We start from the raw sequence: 19,916 nt of genomic DNA, 5'->3' as shown, positions 1-19,916 counted from the left end.
TTATTCTGGACAAACAAGTATAGGTTCTTGGGTTGTGTTGAGTGTTCGTTGAGTGTACAGATTCACAATGTGCTTGCATATGATATTGGCACGTGATCGGTATCGGCCGGTAAAGGCTTTGAAATGAAATATCAGCATCGTCCCGAAATGAACATTTCCGCGGATATGACAAGCTGATAAAACGACACTTTAATTATGCCCAAATACTCCTGTGGTGGCTCAGGGACAGCATTACGCTGTTTAAGTAGGATGAATCTTACTGTTCTGTTTGAAAGAAAATGTTACATAAATAAAAGAAAATATGACATGTTTTACATTCCAGTTTTCTTATTTTCCCCAGTGAATGTGTACATTTTGAAAAGCATTGTATTTACTGTATGTCTCCATCTGCCAGTGGGCCATCACGATAAGAGTACCTACAATAATGTGTTAATTCCACCACAGGAGAGACTTGATGTTCTCTGAAATTAGGTAGAAAAAAATGTGTGCATATATTAGTATATTATCAGCAGTTGGCCAAAAGAGTTGGAAATATCGGCATATCAGATATACATGTAGGTTAAAAAAGATCCATGTGCATCCCTAATTTGAACATAAACAAATGTATTTATTTTGCGCAGAAGTGCTTTACTCCTGCCACTGACTAATGAGCAGACTCTGCCATCCCCAGCCTAGTGACCTCTCCATGGGAATCCCCATTATTCAATTACGGTACACTTTGAGAGCACATGACCGGCCAGTCTAGAAATCAATGGAGAGCATCTGTCCCAGGGAGATAACCGTTTACCCAGGAGATGCATCATGAGCTGTCAAGCTAACATCTCATTAATTAGTCTGCAACCAGGGCCGCTACAATCTGACAGCATCAAGCCACAACTGGCTGTATTATGCAGGTAGAACTCTACTGTACCGTGTCTCCAAGCCCAGATGGTTGAAGCACCATGTCTATGTGTGTATGGTGTATGTGGCCTATTTCTTATGGTCGCGCCCCCTTCTGTTTTATGTAGTCAGACCATTAAGAAGCAAATCATTAGGCCGAAGCCGAGGGAGTCCGACATCTGTTTTTTCCATTCTGCTCTGAGCCTGAGCTCATTTCATCCATGCTGTAAGTCAGTAGCGCACATTTTGTGAGTGTGGGTTATTCCCAGCTGACATTACACAGCTGGGCTTGCTCCTGGGCCAGCCGTTAGAAGTTACCCAGAGGTGCTTCTGGAGTTACACACAGAGAGAGAGAGAGAGTTTGAGAGAGAGACTCCACCGATTAATCACACCTTTTGAAAAGCAGTTCTGCGCTGGTTCCTGTTCTTCACACTTGGAAATCCCATGTATAGAAACAAAGCTGAGAAAATACACAGTCCACATGCTGATTTGACTGTGTGGGCAAACTACATCTTATGTGCACATTTCACCAATGAACTTCATAAGGTTGTCAAAAATATCGATAGCAGGGGCGGTTTTAGCATCAGAGCTTTGGGTGGGCTCAGCCCAGCCAAAATTTTGTACAGCTTCAAGTAAAAATGGATCAAACTGGCACACTTTGAGATCAAAATTAAGAGACTAGATCTATGAAGAACTACACACATCAATATCTTCTTTACCGTTCTGTGGTTTTACAGCGATGAAAAAATAATTGTTTCCCTATATATACTATATATATTCTGCATACAGGTTACTTACTATATGGTAGAATTATGCTTGCATAAATAATACCAAAATCACTTCAGGGGAGTTTCAAGTAAAGTAACATTTTGCTTTGTAGGCAAAACAAAAGTAAAATTTAATCAAAAGGGAACTTCCTAACTTATTGGCTGGAATAATATTCCGACAAGATAATAATATACTGTAAGCACTAAAGCAGAAGTTTCGATTCTGAAGGGCTTAATTTCATTCAGATAACAAGGGACCCGTTTGAAAATATGTTTGTCACTTATGCCTGTGAATACTTAAAAGGGAAACAGCCCCTTAACTCATTCATGGCCAGTTTAGGACTGCCAATATTTAGCACAGGCCAAAGATTTTCATAATTGTTGGTCATATTTCAAGACCCACAGTAAATTATCTATTAGCACCAAAGTGATTTGCAATACCTCAAAATGAAGATGTACGTCTCTGGGTTCACCAGGAAAAAAAAAGTGAGCTTTTAGCATGTTCTGTACATGCTAAAAGCATGTAAAACAAAAACACGTCAAACACGTCTTTGGCGTGCCGTGGATGGCTATTCCTGATAACACGTCAAAGACGTCTTTGGCGGTGAATGAGTTAATAAAGGAAGTGATGTGTAAAGGAATGACCCTCCCGTTCACAGGTATAAGTTTCAGTGTTTGTTCCAAGCCAGTGTGCCCATATGTTTCTCAAAAAACATCGCATCCATTTACACCCGCTTTACTGGGAGCTAGCATGACATGGCTGGCTGGTGCCATGGTAGCCTACCTACCTTCCTCCAGTCCACCCGTTTGTCTGGCAGGCACAGCGACAAGTTCTTTTGTTTAGCCTACGAAACGCTAATTTGCATATCAATATACGCTAATTAAGTAACTACTAACGACTCTAACTGCTCAATGCTCACCTCACAGTTTCATTGATCATGAGTGGGGAGAACGATTGTGTGGACTGTGGAGGATCACTTTGCTGCTGTACTGTGTGTGACCTGTGTGAAGTGATGTGGGATTAGGCAGATAGATGGAGGAGGGAGCGCCTGCGCAGCCGCGGTTCTAGAAACTTTTCGGGTGGGCTGAACCCCCCTAAATTTTTGTCTCAGCCCACCCTAAGAACATGGGGGGGGGGGGGGGGGGGGGGGGGGGGGGGGACATGCACAAACTTGCCTCTATTTTTTTGGGTGGACTGAGACTATTTTTGGGTGGGCTAAAGCCCACCCAAAAAAGGCATAGAACCGCCCCTGATCGATAGTATCGGTACTAAAAATTAGAAATGGATACAATACTCATTTGAAACAGTATAATTGATACCAGCAGTGCTTTCCCCTAAGCTGTGTTCACACCGAGATATTTATTTTTCTCTCTGTCGCTCGATTCAACCCTTTGGAATCGCTCTGTTTAAATCGCTTAACAGGCACAATAATTGACGGACATCTGGGGGCTATAACGTTACGCAATGTCATGATATTTGTCCACTACGAGCCACCGTAGTTGTTTACAAGCTAAGCCTATCAGCGTGCTCCTAACGCGAGCTCTATACCGGTAGTACAGACTTCACTTCATGTCAGCTGTCAGCCTGTCAATCAGCTGTCAATGCGGTTTGTTGCCACACAATAAACCAGCGGTTTGTTCCAAGCCAGTGTGATCCTTGACTCACTCTCACACGGCAGCCAATCAGTGTTGAACAGCGAGCGACTGATGCCAGCGTAATTTCGCTTGAGTTGGGATATTTCAGTTTGCATTGACTTTGTATGTAAACTCGATGCCAGCGAAAAACTTTAATAGGTCGGTGTGAACACAGCTTTAATGAAAAATCAAACATACTACTGATGTTTCCCTCCCTATCAGTCGAGGGTATATCTGTTGCTTCAACAAGCTAAACATGTTCTGATAGGCTGATGACTAGAGCAGGGGTAATGTGCTGTGTTCTGATAGGCTAATGACTAGAGCAGGAGTAATGTGCTGTGCAAAGTTTTTAATGAGTTTTATCAGGCCTAGATTATGGAGAAGCGCACGTCTGTCCGTCCATCTGTCTTTGTTTATTTGTATGCCTCTTGATGTGTTGTCATCTCCAAAAAACAACAACCCCCACCCCCCTCTGCTGTCAGAACTGGTATAGAGCAGGGCTTCCCAAACTTAAGAATGCCCACTTTGAAATCTGAAAATCTTCCGGGGCCCACCCAACCCTTTAATCACAATTCTGATCAACACACGAGACTAAGATGATGTATTTCCCTACATGTTTTTTATATATTAAATATTTTGTATTTCATTAACAGAGGATGTGAAATTGGGCATAAGGGAAATTAATAATCCATCCACATAAAAAAACATTTCGGCAAAATACCCAAAAGCACATTTTCTCCCCCCTTACTCATCAGAAGTATTTGCATGCATAACACATTTGTTGAGACAATGATGATGAGCAACAACAAGAAATCAATCCATAAGCTATTAATGCTAGGCTGTGAAAAATGCTACCTTATCTGTAAAGGGGAGACTTGTGGTACCCATTGAACCAATTTAGTATAATATTATGTTTTCTAAGAATAAACCGCCTGTGTTTCCAATTAACTTCTATTCACTGTGAGTGTTTGCGCATTGAAACCGTTGTTTACACTTGGCTTTTCTCATCCCTTCTTGGCAGGAATACATGGACGCCGACAAAAGCATCGAGGAGCTTCTCAGGCAGCTTGAGGAGGAGCGTCGAAATGTCCGAAGGTAAGAGGGCCCGAAGACTTTTGGGCAGATGTTTTATTGCCTGTGGATATCAGCAGCTGCCTGCAATCCATTCCCGACCAGAGGCAGCAGAACAATGTTGTTTGGTTTGGAGCGCAAGACAAGCTTTGTACGGCGGTCTTGAGAAATGCTTTTTGTGCTGGAAGCACACTAAAAGTGGCGGACAAAGGGGGAGACTCTCGGCCCAGTGTGGGGTTGACTGGGGGCATTTCTCATGGAGGTCCTTTGGAGGGGATTTGCCCCAGACAATGGGAATGAAGAGCTTATGGAGATGCCAATCTAATGACCTTGTCCCCTCCATGCTCCTATCCTCCTGGCCCTTCCAGTGACGCGCCGCCCCCACAGAAAAGAGAGACAATTTTTTAAACTTCACCCCCTTTTGTAGGACCCTTTCTCCATTTCAATGGAGCTGTACCCCCCCTCCCCAGCTCAAAGTAATTTTCCCCCTGAGTGAGCAGAGAGGGGCTGGGGGTTGGACACAGGGGGATACGGGTCTCAGAGTGGGTGGCTGGGGGGGATGGATGACCACTGACCATCCCCTTTACTAGGCCAGGGCAGCCCCTTAATAAAGGAAGTGATGTGTAAAGGAATGACCCTCCCGTTCTAGCCAGACCCCTCTTTATAAGAGAGGGGAGTCGTCTTCGTTTGACACCCAGAGTGACCTAAGAGCCACTTAGAATGACCCACATCTCTTTGTACGGACTGACCTGTGCTTGGGCCGGAGGACCGCGGTCGCAAGTGGCTGTTTCAAAGCCATGAACTTGTAAATCCTCTGGTGCGATTGGGGCGGGCAGCGTTACCCATCCTCTGCCCTGTGGTAGACTCAGATCTCCGTCTCTATCCGCGTCGCTCGCTCAGAACTTTCTCCCAGCTTTCATTGTTAAAACTGGGTGGAAACAATTAGACTCTCATTGTTTTTTACTCTCTAATTATTCGAGAGTAAAAAAAACAGCCCAGTCTTGACATGCAGAAGTTGTGCGCTTGTAAACGGATAAATCTAATTAAATACTGTAATGTTGCTCCGGACATCCATTTTCAATGTTTTAAAAGTTCCTCTCTGTGTTACAAAGTGATCTCCGGTTTGTTTGACTACAGAGGAAAAGTGGGAGAGAGCATCATTTCCAGTAACTTGACAAAGGGGCGTAGGTTTGTTAGCGACCGTTCTCACCGCCGTTCATACTACTATTTTTGACAAGTTCCCAGATGATTGGTAGGCGGAGATCTCCAAGTCTGGGAGCTGAGACTAGCCCTGTGGTGGATCTTGGGTGAAGTCGCGTGGTTCACCCCCTTGGTGTAAACTCAATCTGATGTTGCAGGAGTCTTCTGCATTTGAATTGGGTTCTTTTTCAATCGAGGATCAGATAAGATGAGTGTTCCACATTTGCAGGCATGTGATGCTGCTGAGCGTCGAGGGAGCATCGATTGTTTTCCCTGGATTTTGTCCCTGGAGACAAAGGTGGCAAAAGCTGGAGACCATGTGTGGCATCTGCGGTGTACACTAGGTTATGGGCCCATTTTCGATCATATTAAATATTGTGATATTTGTTGCCATATTTCTCAGTAGGCCTATTGAATATTGTAAAAATAATAATATTTATTATTATTATTTTGCAGAGTTTTGCCCTGCTACCGAATCCGACCCTCATTTCACTGTGTTGCTTACTGTACATTGTACCTTGGCATGTGACAAATACAACTTTGATCTGTTACGGCTCCAAAAGACTGAGCTGTTTGGAGCTGGTTTAATGCAGGCTAGTTTACGGCCCTCGGCTCACCTGACTCAGCAGCGAAATATGTCATGTAAGTTCAAAACATGTTCATACATTTATTACCTGCTAACTGGTACCGTTAAAGACAGCATGACATGGGTTGCAGTGGGTTTTCTGACTGAAAACAAACATTGCCCTGACTGAAACAGGGTAGAGAGGCAGGACATAGCGTGTGGATGATTTTGATTTGACCGTTCTGGGGACTGGAGTTTACGTTGGCCAATCCTGGCCCTTGAATGCTGCGAATCCCACTCGATGGATCAAGGGATCCCACTGGATTTGGGGGCAGAACAATATATATATATATATAATAATTACCCCCCTCCGCCAACAAAGGCGGCAGCCAATAATAGGTGCCTTTGATAGGCAGGGGAAACCCTGGCATCAGTTACACACGCTCCCTTGTGTCTCCAGCTACAGAGCGCACTGACAGGTAACACTGAAAGAAGTTTTGCACAGTCACATACGGGATTGCCCCGACATCGTAAACAAACCGACGCAAATCCAGCGAGTGCCTCGAGAATCCCTCACGTCTTTGAAGCAGACGCATTTTTTAAGAACCAACAACACCACCAGGCAGGATCTGTACTGCTTTGTTTTTTGTTAGATTGGGAGCGGCGACAGTGATAAATGACTTCACAAAGGCTTTTGTTCGGCTAAAACACAGACCGCAAGTCAAGAAAACGCCTCCTTCGCCTTATTAGGTGGCGTCTCACGACTCGGTAGACGCTGCCCCTCGCCGGCCCCCCGCCCCGCCCCCCCGCCCCGCAGAATATGGGGCCTATCAATCCGTCAAGAGGAGAAAGAGAAGGCTTTACATTCCACTGGTTCTCCGCATCCCTATTTCATGACCCACTGACCCACTGCATTCATGTCCCTCCTTGTACCATATTATAGGGTCGTTTCACACTGGTGAGGTACACAGATGGGACAATCATGACTTTTTTTTACACACAGAGTACTCATTGGAGTCGTGTGGGGATACAGATTTCTACTCTAATATCCCTGTAATTGTGTTATATGATGTGGCTTTCCCTCTATTGGGACCAGGTTTTTCCCTGAGAGAGGACATCCTGGGATTTAATTACATGGATCTAGATAAATAGATATTTTTCAACTTGGTTTTCATCCTTTTTATCCCTCCACTGACAACAGCCATGGCCAGAGGCATTGTCCGTCCGTCTGTCTAGCCTGGTAAACCAGCCGGTCACGTGAACTCACATTTCATTTCCTTCTACCAGACTGTCTGGCCTCAAGTGTTTGCAGTGGGCGGAAGTTGGGCGGGTGTGCTTGCCTTGACAGACAACTCCTTCAGCCAATTGTTGGATCCAGTCAAATCCAAATCCATATGGGAGAACAGCGAAAACATATTTTCCGCTGAGAAACTCTGCTGTTGTATACTCCTGTACTCGCTTAATTGTTGTTGGTGAGTCTATTTCTGCAATAACTGCACTTTATGGCTGTTTAAACTCGACGAACGTTGACGTCACTTCTCGAGGCGGACAGGCAATTACTGTTTTGCCAGCGGTGTTCTTGATTGGCTGGTTACGATGTCAACTATGAGGCGGGTGGCTGATTGGCTAGTACGCTTTGCAGTTTCTGCAAACACCCTCCCTGGGCTTGAGGCCAGACGGTCTAGTAGAACGAAATGAAATGTGAGTTCATGTGACCTGCTGGTTTACCAGGCTACCATCTGTCTGTCCGTCCCATTTTTGCTAACACAATATCTCAGGTACCCCTTGATGGAATTTGACACAAATGTCCATTTGGAGTCAAGAATGAACTGAAACGCAAAGTTCAAGGTCACTGTGACCTCACGTCCGTCTCGTTATTGTGATATCTCAGGGACGCTTTGAGGGAATTTCTTCAAATTTGCCACAAAAGTCCACTTGCATTCAAGGATGAACTGATTACAATTTAGTGGTCAAAGGTTGAAAGGTCAAGGTCACTGTGACTTCACAAATTACGTTTTCTGGCCATAACAGACTACCTTTTATTAAATTCCTTCCAAGTCTTCACTACATATATTTTATGAGTATGGACAGAGATGGATGTAAACTGCAACTTCAGTTGCTGGCGGAGGCATGCAACCGCAAGGTGGCTATTTCTAGTTTTATTGGCAGAAGCATCTGCTGTATCCTAAACATCCTAATGCTCAATGCATGCACACACACACACACACACACACACACACACACACACACACACACACACACACACCACACACACACACACACACACACACACACACACACACACACACACACACACACACACACACAGCATCTCTCACACTCAGTCACAGCACCAGTGCTCGATGGAGCACAAAACCGCAGTGGGATGCTGGCCGGGCTTTCCTGCTCCGTCTATTCATTGTGATCACGTCCTTGACAGACACAGACAAAAGCTCCACGGCGCTGTGTCAACATCAGATGGAACCAGTCCAAACCTGGCAGCATCACATGGAAACGTACAGTAGGAGAACCAACCCGGGGTTGCCAGTTAGTCGTCACTCGGTCGCAGCGTTCTCTCATTAAATATGATTGAACATCTCTTTAAAGCCGTCTCTGTCTCTGTCATCATGTTACAGTGTCATTACTGGTGGCCTAGAAATGTCCACTGGTGACACACAGTCGTACGGATGTGCAGGGGGGAAAAGGGACCCTATTAAGGGTTTGTGTGGATGTGCTGAGTGACAGCCGTGTGTAGGAGGGACATATGGATGCTCGGCACCACTAAAAAGCATGACGGCCTGGGAGCAGAGTTTGCCTGACCTCTTTTTGACAAGCTGCTGTGTCAAAGGCACCATGACTGTGTCATCTTCCCATCGGATTAAAACAATGTAGATTATAATGTGTCCCTCTATCTGCACTTCCAATGCGTTCTTCTCCCACTCTCGATTTGTCCCTGTGCTGAGCTGCTGTTTGTGTGTTTTTTCCACCTTGAATCTTCTTTTGACCTTGTTTTTAGTGGGTCGTGCGTGCCAGCCCAGCGCTGGCCCATATTTCGTCACATAGCCCCGAGGCTGGCCTCACCTGCCATTTTCTGCCTGCCGGAGCAGATGGTGTTTTGTCTGTGACCCCTTCCACACCTTGGAGGACAGGGGAGGGACGGAGAGGGACGAGCAGGGCGTCGGGCAGGCGGGCAGGGGTGGGGGGGGGAGGCAGGGGACTCAGCTGGGGATCCAGGGGGCTTGGGACAGGGCAGCTCAGTCGCCAGAATGAAATGTTGGCATTGTACGTTTGTGGAATCCACGGAAATGTACAATATGAACATTTCTCAATCATGTTTCTAGATACGTGAATATTAACGTCATACACGTCATATAGTCTAATGATGTGTATAACATTAAGTCACATGAATGACTGTACTGTTGAAGTACATCACGGATACCAAAGGGAGTTCGGGTTGGATTAGCGGAGCTAGCTTCCCCGTCTCAAGCAGGAGAGCGCCCATTTGATTCCTGAGCGATGCTTTAATCCAGGGATGTCAGAGATACTGCCCGCGGGCCGGATCCGGCCCGCGGGCAGGTTTCATCCGGCCCGCGAGATGTTTTGGAATATTATTATTATTATTATTATTTATTTATTTATTTATTTTTTATTATTTATTTTATTATTATTATTAAATTCGCACCCCATTATCATGAACTACGTGTGGCTAATAAGCAAGCTAAGAGTTCATTCATAAGTTAATTAACCTGCACTACAAGGAAGTATGTCAGTAGGTCATCAGGTGTAAACAAAGCCGCCATGATGCCACGCTGGAATTGAATCGCGCATTCAGCTACCTACCAAAAAACAAAAGAATCAACAAGATCAGGCGCGGACTGCATAATCGGGCACATCGGGCAAATGCCCGGTGGCCTGGCCTGGCCTGGCCTGGCCTGCAAAAAAAAAAAAAAAAAAAAAATTGTGCCCGCAGTCAGGCCACTCACTGAACAGCAGGCCAGGCACCGCCTACTGGTTTACTAGTGGTTTTATTACTTTTATTCAGGGTTAAAGTGGGTGCATCTCATTGTAAAATTGGACTTGGCCCAAATTGGGCTTCAAACGGCCCAAATTGGGCTTCAAACGGCCCAAATCGGGCTTCAAACGGCCCAAATCGGGCTTTAAACGACCCAAATTGTGCTTCAAACGGCCCAAATCTGGCTTCAAACGGCCCAAATTGAGCTTTAAACAGCCCAAATTTTTCGGACGCCGGCACGCGCGTCGGCTCGTATCGGCCTGGCCTGCTTGGTATCTAATGCCCGGCCTGAATTATGATCCCAGTCCGCCCCTGAACAAGATGCTGTCGAAAAAGAGAAAGGTTGACACGGAATGCAGGCAGTTTCAAGAGAAATGGAAAGAGCAGTATTTCTTTTGTGAAGTAAATGGGTAAATGAGTCGAATTGATTTTAGTAAAAAAAAAAATCCGGCCCCCATGAGGTCTCAGTTGAACAAATCCGGCCCTCTACCTAATATGAGTCTGACACCCCTGCTTTAATCCCAACACAAACTATAACCCTAACCCCAACACAAACTATAACCCTAACCCCAACACAAACTATAACCCTAACCCCAAAACAAACTATAACCCTAACCCCAACACAAACTATAACCCTAACCCCAACACAAACTATAACCCTAACCCCAACACAAACTATAACCCTAACCCCAACACAAACTATAACCCTAACCCCAACACAAACTATAACCCTAACCCCAACACAAACTATAACCCTAACCCCAACACAAACTATAACCCTAACCCCAACACAAACGATAAACCTAACCCTAACCCCAACACAAACTATAACCCTAACCCCAACACAAACTATAACCCTAACCCTAACACAAACTATAACCCTAACCCCAACACAAACTATAACCCTAACCCCAACACAAACGATAAACCTAACCCTAACCCCAACACAAACTATAACCCTAACCCCAACACAAACTATAACCCTAACCCCAACACAAACTATAACCCTAACCCCAACACAAACTATAACCCTAACCCCAACACAAACTATAACCCTAACCCCAACACAAACTATAACCCTAACCCCAACACAAACGATAAACCTAACCCTAACCCCAACACAAACTATAACCCTAACCCCAACACAAACTATAACCCTAACCCTAACACAAACTATAACCCTAACCCCAACACAAACTATAACCCTAACCCCAACACAAACTATAACCCTAACACAAACTATAACCCTAACCCCAACACAAACTATAACCCTAACCCCAACACAAACGATAAACCTAACCCTAACCCCAACACAAACTATAACCCTAACCCCAACACAAACTATAACCCTAACCCCAAAACAAACTATAACCCTAACCCCAACACAAACTATAACCCTAACCCCAACACAAACTATAACCCTAACCCCAACACAAACTATAACCCTAACCCCAACACAAACTATAACCCTAACCCCAACACAAACGATAAACCTAACCCTAACCCCAACACAAACTATAACCCTAACCCCAACACAAACTATAACCCTAACCCTAACACAAACTATAACCCTAACCCCAACACAAACTATAACCCTAACCCCAACACAAACTATAACCCTAACACAAACTATAACCCTAACCCCAACACAAACTATAACCCTAACCCCAACACAAACGATAAACCTAACCCTAACCCCAACACAAACTATAACCCTAACCCCAACACAAACTATAACCCTAACCCCAAAACAAACTATAACCCTAACCCCAACACAAACTATAACCCTAACCCCAACACAAACTATAACCCTAACCCCAACACAAACTATAACCCTAACCCCAACACAAACTATAACCCTAACCCCAAAACAAACTATAACCCTAACCCCAACACAAACTATAACCCTAACCCCAACACAAACTATAACCCTAACCCCAACACAAACTATAACCCTAACCCCAACACAAACTATAACCCTAACCCCAACACAAACTATAACCCTAACCCCAACACAAACTATAACCCTAATCCTAACCAAGTTGCTTTAGTTACTTAAACCTAACCAAGTTATTTTGTTGCCTAAACCTAACCAAGTTGTTTTACTTGCCGAAACATAACCAAAGTTGTCTTATTTGTGTTTAACGTGGAAAGGCAGCCAGGTTTTCTAATTAACTGCCATTTTGATTCAAATTTATGTTGAGACTGTAGACGTAAAAAGCCACATGTTAGAACGTTTTGTTTCAAATTTATGTTCATATATTGTACATTTCTGTGTATTCCACAAACATTCAATGCCGACATTTTATTCTGGCGATTGGGTTGGGAGTGGGGAGGCAGGGGACTCAGCTGCAGCTCCATGGGGCTTGGGTTGGGACAGGTGAGCAGGCGGCTGCAGTCGAGAGGACGTTAGCTGCGACATCTGTGGATCAATAAGCTATTTATCATGTTCATAGAGCAATGGCTCTTCAAAGGAGGCAGGGGGAAAGCGTGAGGTCAGATGCATGCTTAGCCGAGGGATTATGGGTAATAGAGGAGTTTCTTTGTATAAGTGAATTTGCCTGTGGGTAGAATTGGAAATGACCAAATTGACCAGTTTTGTCCTGTAACCGTCCTAGATTTATACTCATTTGTCCTTGCCTGATCAGACCTGGATGGTTGGATTGTTGCTATGAGAGCAGCTACTAAAGTCCGCTCCAAGGGCTCGATCCTTTTTAATTTGTCTAAGTGCAGTTTCATCTGCAGATGTATCGGCTAATCTGTCCTTGATCAGCACCCCTACTGACTGTATATCCCTCACTTGTGCTTAGTCCACATCTTTCTTTCATTTCTTTAATGATCAAGAATCTACTGACTAGTGTAGCTGCTAATGACAATCCATACAAATGGAAAGACAGTTTTACCACTGTACCACAGAAGTTGAATGACACTGGCGTACGGGTATTCCGGGCAGATTCCCTGCCTACCAACACGAGGGTCAGAGGTCCCGTCCCCCCCCCCCCCCCCCCCCCCCCCCGTGTTACCTCCGGCTTGGTCGGGCAGCCGTCCATACAGGTACAATTGGCCATGTCTGTGGGTGGGAAGCCGGCTTAGGGGTATGAGTCTTGGTCGCTGCACTAGTGCCTCCTCTGGTTGGTTGGGGCGCCTGTTCAGGGGGAGGGGAATTTGGGGGAATCGTGTGATTCCCCCCACGTGCTACGTCCTGCTGGGGAAACTCCTCACTGTCAGGTGAAAACAAGCGGCTGGCAACTCCACATGTACCGGAGGAAGCATGTGCTAGTCTACAACTCTCCCCAGATCGGATAGGGGTGGAGCAATGACTGAGACACCCTATTGGCCATGGACAATTGGGGAGAAAACGGGGTGGGGTGGGGTGGGGTGGGGTGGATTCGCGGGGAATCAGAAAAAAGCTTGATAAAAAATATATAATAAAATAAATAAGTTGAATGTCAAAGAGTTTCAAAAAGCACTTTGATGGCGAGAGCGTGAGTGTGTTCCTTAAATGTGTTGATTAGGGGGCGTTGATGAAAGAAAACGTCCTTGCCCTCCTGCGAGGAAGTGGAGGTTGAGCGAGAGAGGAGAAGTGTGCGAGCGTATACGCATGAGAGAGAAAGAGTGCGTGAGCCCCAAGCTGGGGAACAGCTTACGAGTCTGCGCCTGGCTGATGTTACTACAAGGCGTATCTGGCCTCAAAGACGCCTGTGTGCTGCCGGCGCTCTGGCCAAGATGAAAGGCTGTAATCCTCAGTGGAAGTATGTGGCAAGGCCTGTTCTGTCCATGAGGAGGTGGATACGCCTCAGCCTCCCGCAAGCCCTCCAATGCCCCAAGGATCCGCCGTCTCGCTTGGGCGAGAGCCACGCATTTTACAACTTTAACCGGATAAGTTGACCGGTCTAATGCAATAATTTGATCACACTAAGCCCCACAGAGATCTCATGTGCTCCCCGAGTCTATTGAGGTGCCCTCTGAAGTGAGGGACTTAGCCTAATGCATCGATTAGAGGTCACTTTACGACCCAGGAGTCCTTCAAAGTACCTCAAAGAGCATTCAGTTGGCGAGTAAAGCAATCCATTACACACGTCTTTGGAAAGCCTGATCAAAACCTAGCTGATGGCACTTGGTGAAGTGAGCTTTTGAAATCAGTGGGTATTTTTCTTAAGGTTTTCCATGTGTGTCTCTAAAGAAAATAGCTTTGCTTTGAGCTCATCAAGTGTAAAGCCTGAAGAATCTGATGCTAAACTAAGCAGCAATCATGGAAAAAGTGCGTGGCCCTTTGAAATGTTCCATCTGTAATTAGCAAAAGAGCCGTTCACCTCTCCTCACAGCTTGTTTGGTTACAGTAACAGGCCTTGCATAGCAGTGCGCCTTGTTGAGTTTTGCTGTAGTCGTCAGTCGTTGAGGAGCCAAACTGTGAACTTGATGGTGAAACGCCTCAACCAATTAGCTAAGCAGGTGAAACAGCTGCTGATCCGTAAGTCCAGTCATCGGCGCCTACTAGTAGGGAAGAGCGGGGTAAGATGAGCCGGTCTTCATTCAAAATGTTATCTTGGTAAGGATTAGGAACGATGAGACAGAACTCAAACAAATGCGTCCACAATCCACCCATATTTCAGGATGTTGACTTTGGGGGTAAATTGATCCTAGCAAGTGGGTAAATTGACTGAGCCACGTGTGGGCAAACTGAGCCACTGAATTATTCATGTTGTGGATAAAATACAAATAAACTACAGATGTTGCTCATTTGGTTTGGCATTGCTGCTGCAGTACCGCTGCGGCGGTAAAAGAGGGGGCTTTTGATATTATAGAAAGAGATGGATAGATAGATCGAGATAGATTGATCGATCGATTGAGATAGAGATACTCAACAGGCTGAAATCTATTGTACCTACTGTATATAGTACCTATTGTACTATATAGGGCAGGGGTGGGCAAAAAAAAATTTCAGAGGCCATACTGACTTACATCAAGTAAGCGAAGGGCCACACATTGGAGATTATACCTGCCAACACTCCTGATTTTCGAGGGAAATTCCCTATTTTTAACCCTCTCTCCCGTTGTGATTGGTCATTTCTTGTTAATCTCCTGATATAATAGTGATACAAATCCAATGGCTGTAGCAGATGAGATTTATTAACATAATTCTGCTTTTTATTGAGTTTTTGGGGGTCATTTTGTTTTTCTTTGAGGACCTTGGGGGCCGGATTGAGATGGTCCAGGGGCCAGGTCCGGCTCTGGGGCCGCATTTTGCCCATGTGTGATATAGGGTGACATCGCAAACCCCCGAGACCAGCCAGTGGAGGGGAGGACGTTCAGGCAGCAAGAGGTCCCTTTCAGAGCACTGCTTTTCATCATTGGGTGTGAGACTTGATGCCAAATTCACTCTCTCGTAACGGACAAGCCCGTCTTTTATTGTCACACGAACACCACAATACATGCATGCGGCCACAACACACTCATGCTGATGGTGGCCGGTGAAAAGTGTCCTCTGCATTTAACCCATCCAGGCATGTCCTTTCCTCCGAGGGGCAGGCCAGGAGCAGTGGTCGCTTTCTCGTACAGCGCCCGGGGACCAACTTCGGATGTTGTCGTCACTGGTCGGATGACGATGACGATCTGATCTTCTGCATTGGGTGTGAGACTTGATGCCAAATTCACACCCAAGACTTAAATAATTCCTCAGATTTACACTAAATGTCAGGATTGTCGGGACCTGCAATCATCAACAACACTACTAAATTCCCATATACATTGATTTTCAGCAGAAAGAAAGTGGGAAAAGTGTTGAGTATCTCTTTGTTCTTAACAGAAGCTCCCCGCTTAACAAAGCCCCTGCGGCCACAGTGCTGCGAGCACATCTGTATATGAGACTGAAGACACTGTTGCCAGTGGAAGCCTCTCTCAACTAACCCACTGTTTCATCTTACCCCGCTCTCCCGTACAGTACAGTACATCCAGGGGAGTGTGGCCAGGGACCGTTCCCATTCCCCCCCACTCCTGTAAATGCCAAAGTACCCAGTCTTGATTTACGTGCGAAGTCCGGGCCCGGCTAAATACATGCATCAGTTTTATGGAGCTTATGAGAGGAAGAGGTTAATCGAATGGGTTAATGAAGCCTTTTATTGATACTCTCTCAAGGTCGTTTCACCACCGCATTCCCATGCACGCTCGCTGACAGTACTTAAGCGCTGATATGCTATGCTTGGCCCCTCTGCCTCTCTGCCCACATATCATTATCCATAAGGGAGAGAGCGCTTTCGTCAAGTGATACGATTCAGTCAAGGTTCAAAATAAAGCCAAGTAGCTGTCGTATTGTACGTGATATTTAGCATAACAGAGAATGCCAGAGTAAAGAAGTGGTCGACTGCATTTTTGTTTGGGTTTTGCACGGATGTAATGGTTTCTCAGCAGGATACACAATGTGTTTTTGTAAGACTTGTGACATGTATTCCTGGTATTTGGATTGAGCGAGGTATTATAGCATTCCTGCATTCCTCCAAGCAATTAGCCATGTTTAAGAGCAGAGACTTACAGCTAATTATATATATATATATATATATATATATATATATATATATATATATATATATATATATATATATATATATATACACATTGCACAGTTTCTATTACATGTTTTATCTGATTTCAGGCATTTTAGCATTGTTTGTCGTACCTTTAATTATTTGAAAGCTGGCGACAGCATTCATGTCTATTAACTTTAGTTGAGTTCCTCTCCGTTGTGCAATGAAAGGATTTTTGTTATCAAGATCAGCTTTGGGAGAATGTGCCGCTACTCCTTTTGTGCTGTTGAAAGCGTGGCGTTATTTTGACGGATTTGTGTGCTGTGAAGCGTTTTCTAAAACATCCTTGTGTTCAGATAAGCCGAGCGGTAGATCTGCTGGCTCGGCCTGTAGATAACGGCCGTGTGGTTTTGACTGGAGGACGTCACAGTGGCTGCACCTGTGCTATTTACCTGCATCCGCTCATCTCTCTGGGGAAACACAGCACCGCTATCAGTCTGTCAATCTACGATTGAGTTCTGAAAACAAATTTCTCTTCAGAAAATGAAATAAATCTGCCAGCGGGGTGATATCATTTCACCTATTGTAGCCGGAACTACCACAGAAGCAGTTTGAGTACTTTGCCAGGTGTTTATATGTCTGTCTGTGGACAGATTTTGTCACTGTGATAGTGTCAAAACCTTTTGATTTTGTCACTGTGATAGTCTATTACTGATAGCATCAAAACCTTGCAAGATGCAGTCATGAAACTTTACAGCTGTGTAGTTGACATCAAAATGAAGGCAGAGTTCAGAATTGGGTGTGATCAGAGTAAGGAGGCCGGCCCACTAACATTGCCCCCCCCCCCCCACACACACACACACACACTTTGCACCCCTGGCCTACATTTGTTTTAAGTGGCAGATGTCGTGGCTGGTGTGATCCCATCGCAAGATGTAATTATTCGTGTTATTACCCCAAACACACAAACTAGTCCAACACTAGAAACACACCAGCCACGAGCGACGCCCATGTCTTCAATCCAACATGGGCCAGGGGCATAAAGTGGGGACCAATGTGTGTGTGTGTGTGTGGGGGGGGGGGGGTTGGTTGCTCCGATCACACCCATTTTCGACCTTGGTCTTCATTGTGATGTCAACTACACCTGTCAATTCTTGTGACTGCATCTTGCACGGTTGTGACACTATCGTGTTGACAAAATCTGTCCACAGACATACAAAGACATGGCAAAGTCCTCAAAACTGCTTCTGTGGTAGTTCACACTAATCTGTCCACAGACATACAAAGACATGGCAAAGTCCTCAAAACTGCTTCTGTGGTAGTTCACACTAATCTGTCCTCAGACATACAAAGACATGGCAAAGTCCTCAAAACTGCTTCTGTGGTAGTTCACACTAATCTGTCCTCAGACATACAAAGACATGGCAAAGTCCTCAAAACTGCTTCTGTGGTAGTTCACACTAATCTGTCCACAGACATACAAAGACATGGCAAAGTCCTCAAAACTGCTTCTGTGGTAGTTCACACTAATCTGTCCTCAGACATACAAAGACATGGCAAAGTCCTCAAAACTGCTTCTGTGGTAGTTCACACTAATCTGTCCTCAGACATACAAAGACATGGCAAAGTCCTCAAAACTGCTTCTGTGGTAGTTCACACTAATCTGTCCTCAGACATACAAAGACATGGCAAAGTCCTCAAAACTGCTTCTGTGGTAGTTCACACTAATCTGTCCTCAGACATACAAAGACATGGCAAAGTCCTCAAAACTGCTTCTGTGGTAGTTCACACTAATCTGTCCTCAGACATACAAAGACATGGCAAAGTCCTCAAAACTGCTTCTGTGGTAGTTCACACTAATCTGTCCACAGACATACAAAGACATGACAAAGTCCTCAAAACTGCTTCTGTGGTAGTTCACACTAATCTGTCCTCAGACATACAAAGACATGGCAAAGTCCTCAAAACTGCTTCTGTGGTAGTTCACACTAATCTGTCCACAGACATACAAAGACATGACAAAGTCCTCAAAACTGCTTCTGTGGTAGTTCACACTAATCTGTCCACAGACATACAAAGACATGACAAAGTCCTCAAAACTGCTTCTGTGGTAGTTCACACTAATCTGTCCACAGACATACAAAGACATGACAAAGTCCTCAAAACTGCTTCTGTGGTAGTTCACACTAATCTGTCCTCAGACATACAAAGACATGACAAAGTCCTCAAAACTGCTTCTGTGGTAGTTCACACTAATCTGTCCTCAGACATACAAAGACATGACAAAGTCCTCAAAACTGCTTCTGTGGTAGTTCACACTAATCTGTCCTCAGACATACAAAGACATGACAAAGTCCTCAAAACTGCTTCTGTGGTAGTTCACACTACAGGACTGGTAATGACACATCCTGTTTCATGAGAGTGTGTGTTTCAGTCTCTTTTATTTGACCTCATCTCAGTGAATCCTGCCTTGATATCTCTAAGCAGTCTCCTCTCTAAGCAGTCTCCTCTCCAGGCAGTCTCCTCTCTAAGCAGTCTCCTCTCTAAGCAGTCTCCTCTCTAAGCAGTCTCCTCTCTAAGCAGTCTCCTCTCTAAGCAGTCTCCTCTCCAGGCAGTCTCCTCTCCAGGCAGTCTCCTCTCCAGGCAGTCTCCTCTCTAAGCAGTCTCCTCTCTAAGCAGTCTCCTCTCCAGGCCCCTGAGGAGAGGAACATTTCATCTGGGCGATGATGTCTTACAAGCCCCCCATCCTGCGCTGCGTTCCGCCCCCATCCCCCCCTGCTTAATGAAACATGACGGCGGTGCACTATCACATTCATTGTGTTTCACACTTCACCCTGCCACACACAAGTTAAACCACACACACACTCACAGAAATACACACAGTCTTGTGGGGCCGTTTCAACGTGACCACCATGTGATTTGCATCAGCCCCTGGGTGTTTGCCATCTTGAGCCGTGTAGATCCTAGAGTGGGCTTGTGTTGGGTAAACAAACACAAGCCTTGTCTACAGCTTGGCATTTCCTTTGCTCGTCTTGATGTTGAAACCACCCCCCCCACCCCTCCTCTAAAAGCGTCTGGTCGTGTTGACAGGGATGCGTCTCGTGGCTAGATTGCAACGACCCATAACACCTCTGATGTGTTTCCAAATGATTGTACACCCCTTACTTTTACTCAAATGTTAAATAGCTGTTCTCAGAAGCGTGTCTAAGCTTAACCACCGCGTACGCGAGGAGGAAACAAAGTTGTTCTTTTTCTCCCTCCTCCTG

At 45.2% G+C, this 19,916-nt stretch overlaps 1 protein-coding gene across 1 annotated transcript in view; it reads left to right on the top strand.

Moving 5' to 3' along the window:
• LOC310772881 (nck-associated protein 5-like) overlaps nucleotides 1-19,916 on the top strand; it is a gene marked incomplete at both ends in the record, with an annotated part of 254,349 nt that overhangs the window by 67,749 nt on the left and 166,684 nt on the right. The window contains one exon of the mRNA XM_083632823.1: nucleotides 4,303-4,376. Within this exon, the coding sequence (XP_083488949.1) occupies nucleotides 4,303-4,376 (74 nt within the window). The remainder of the gene's footprint in view (nucleotides 1-4,302; nucleotides 4,377-19,916) is intronic.

Source organism: Poromitra crassiceps (assembly GCF_964638095.1).
Source record: "Poromitra crassiceps genome assembly, chromosome: 3".
NCBI lineage: Eukaryota > Metazoa > Chordata > Actinopteri > Beryciformes > Melamphaidae > Poromitra > Poromitra crassiceps.
This window is presented reverse-complemented; position numbering and strand designations above follow the sequence as displayed.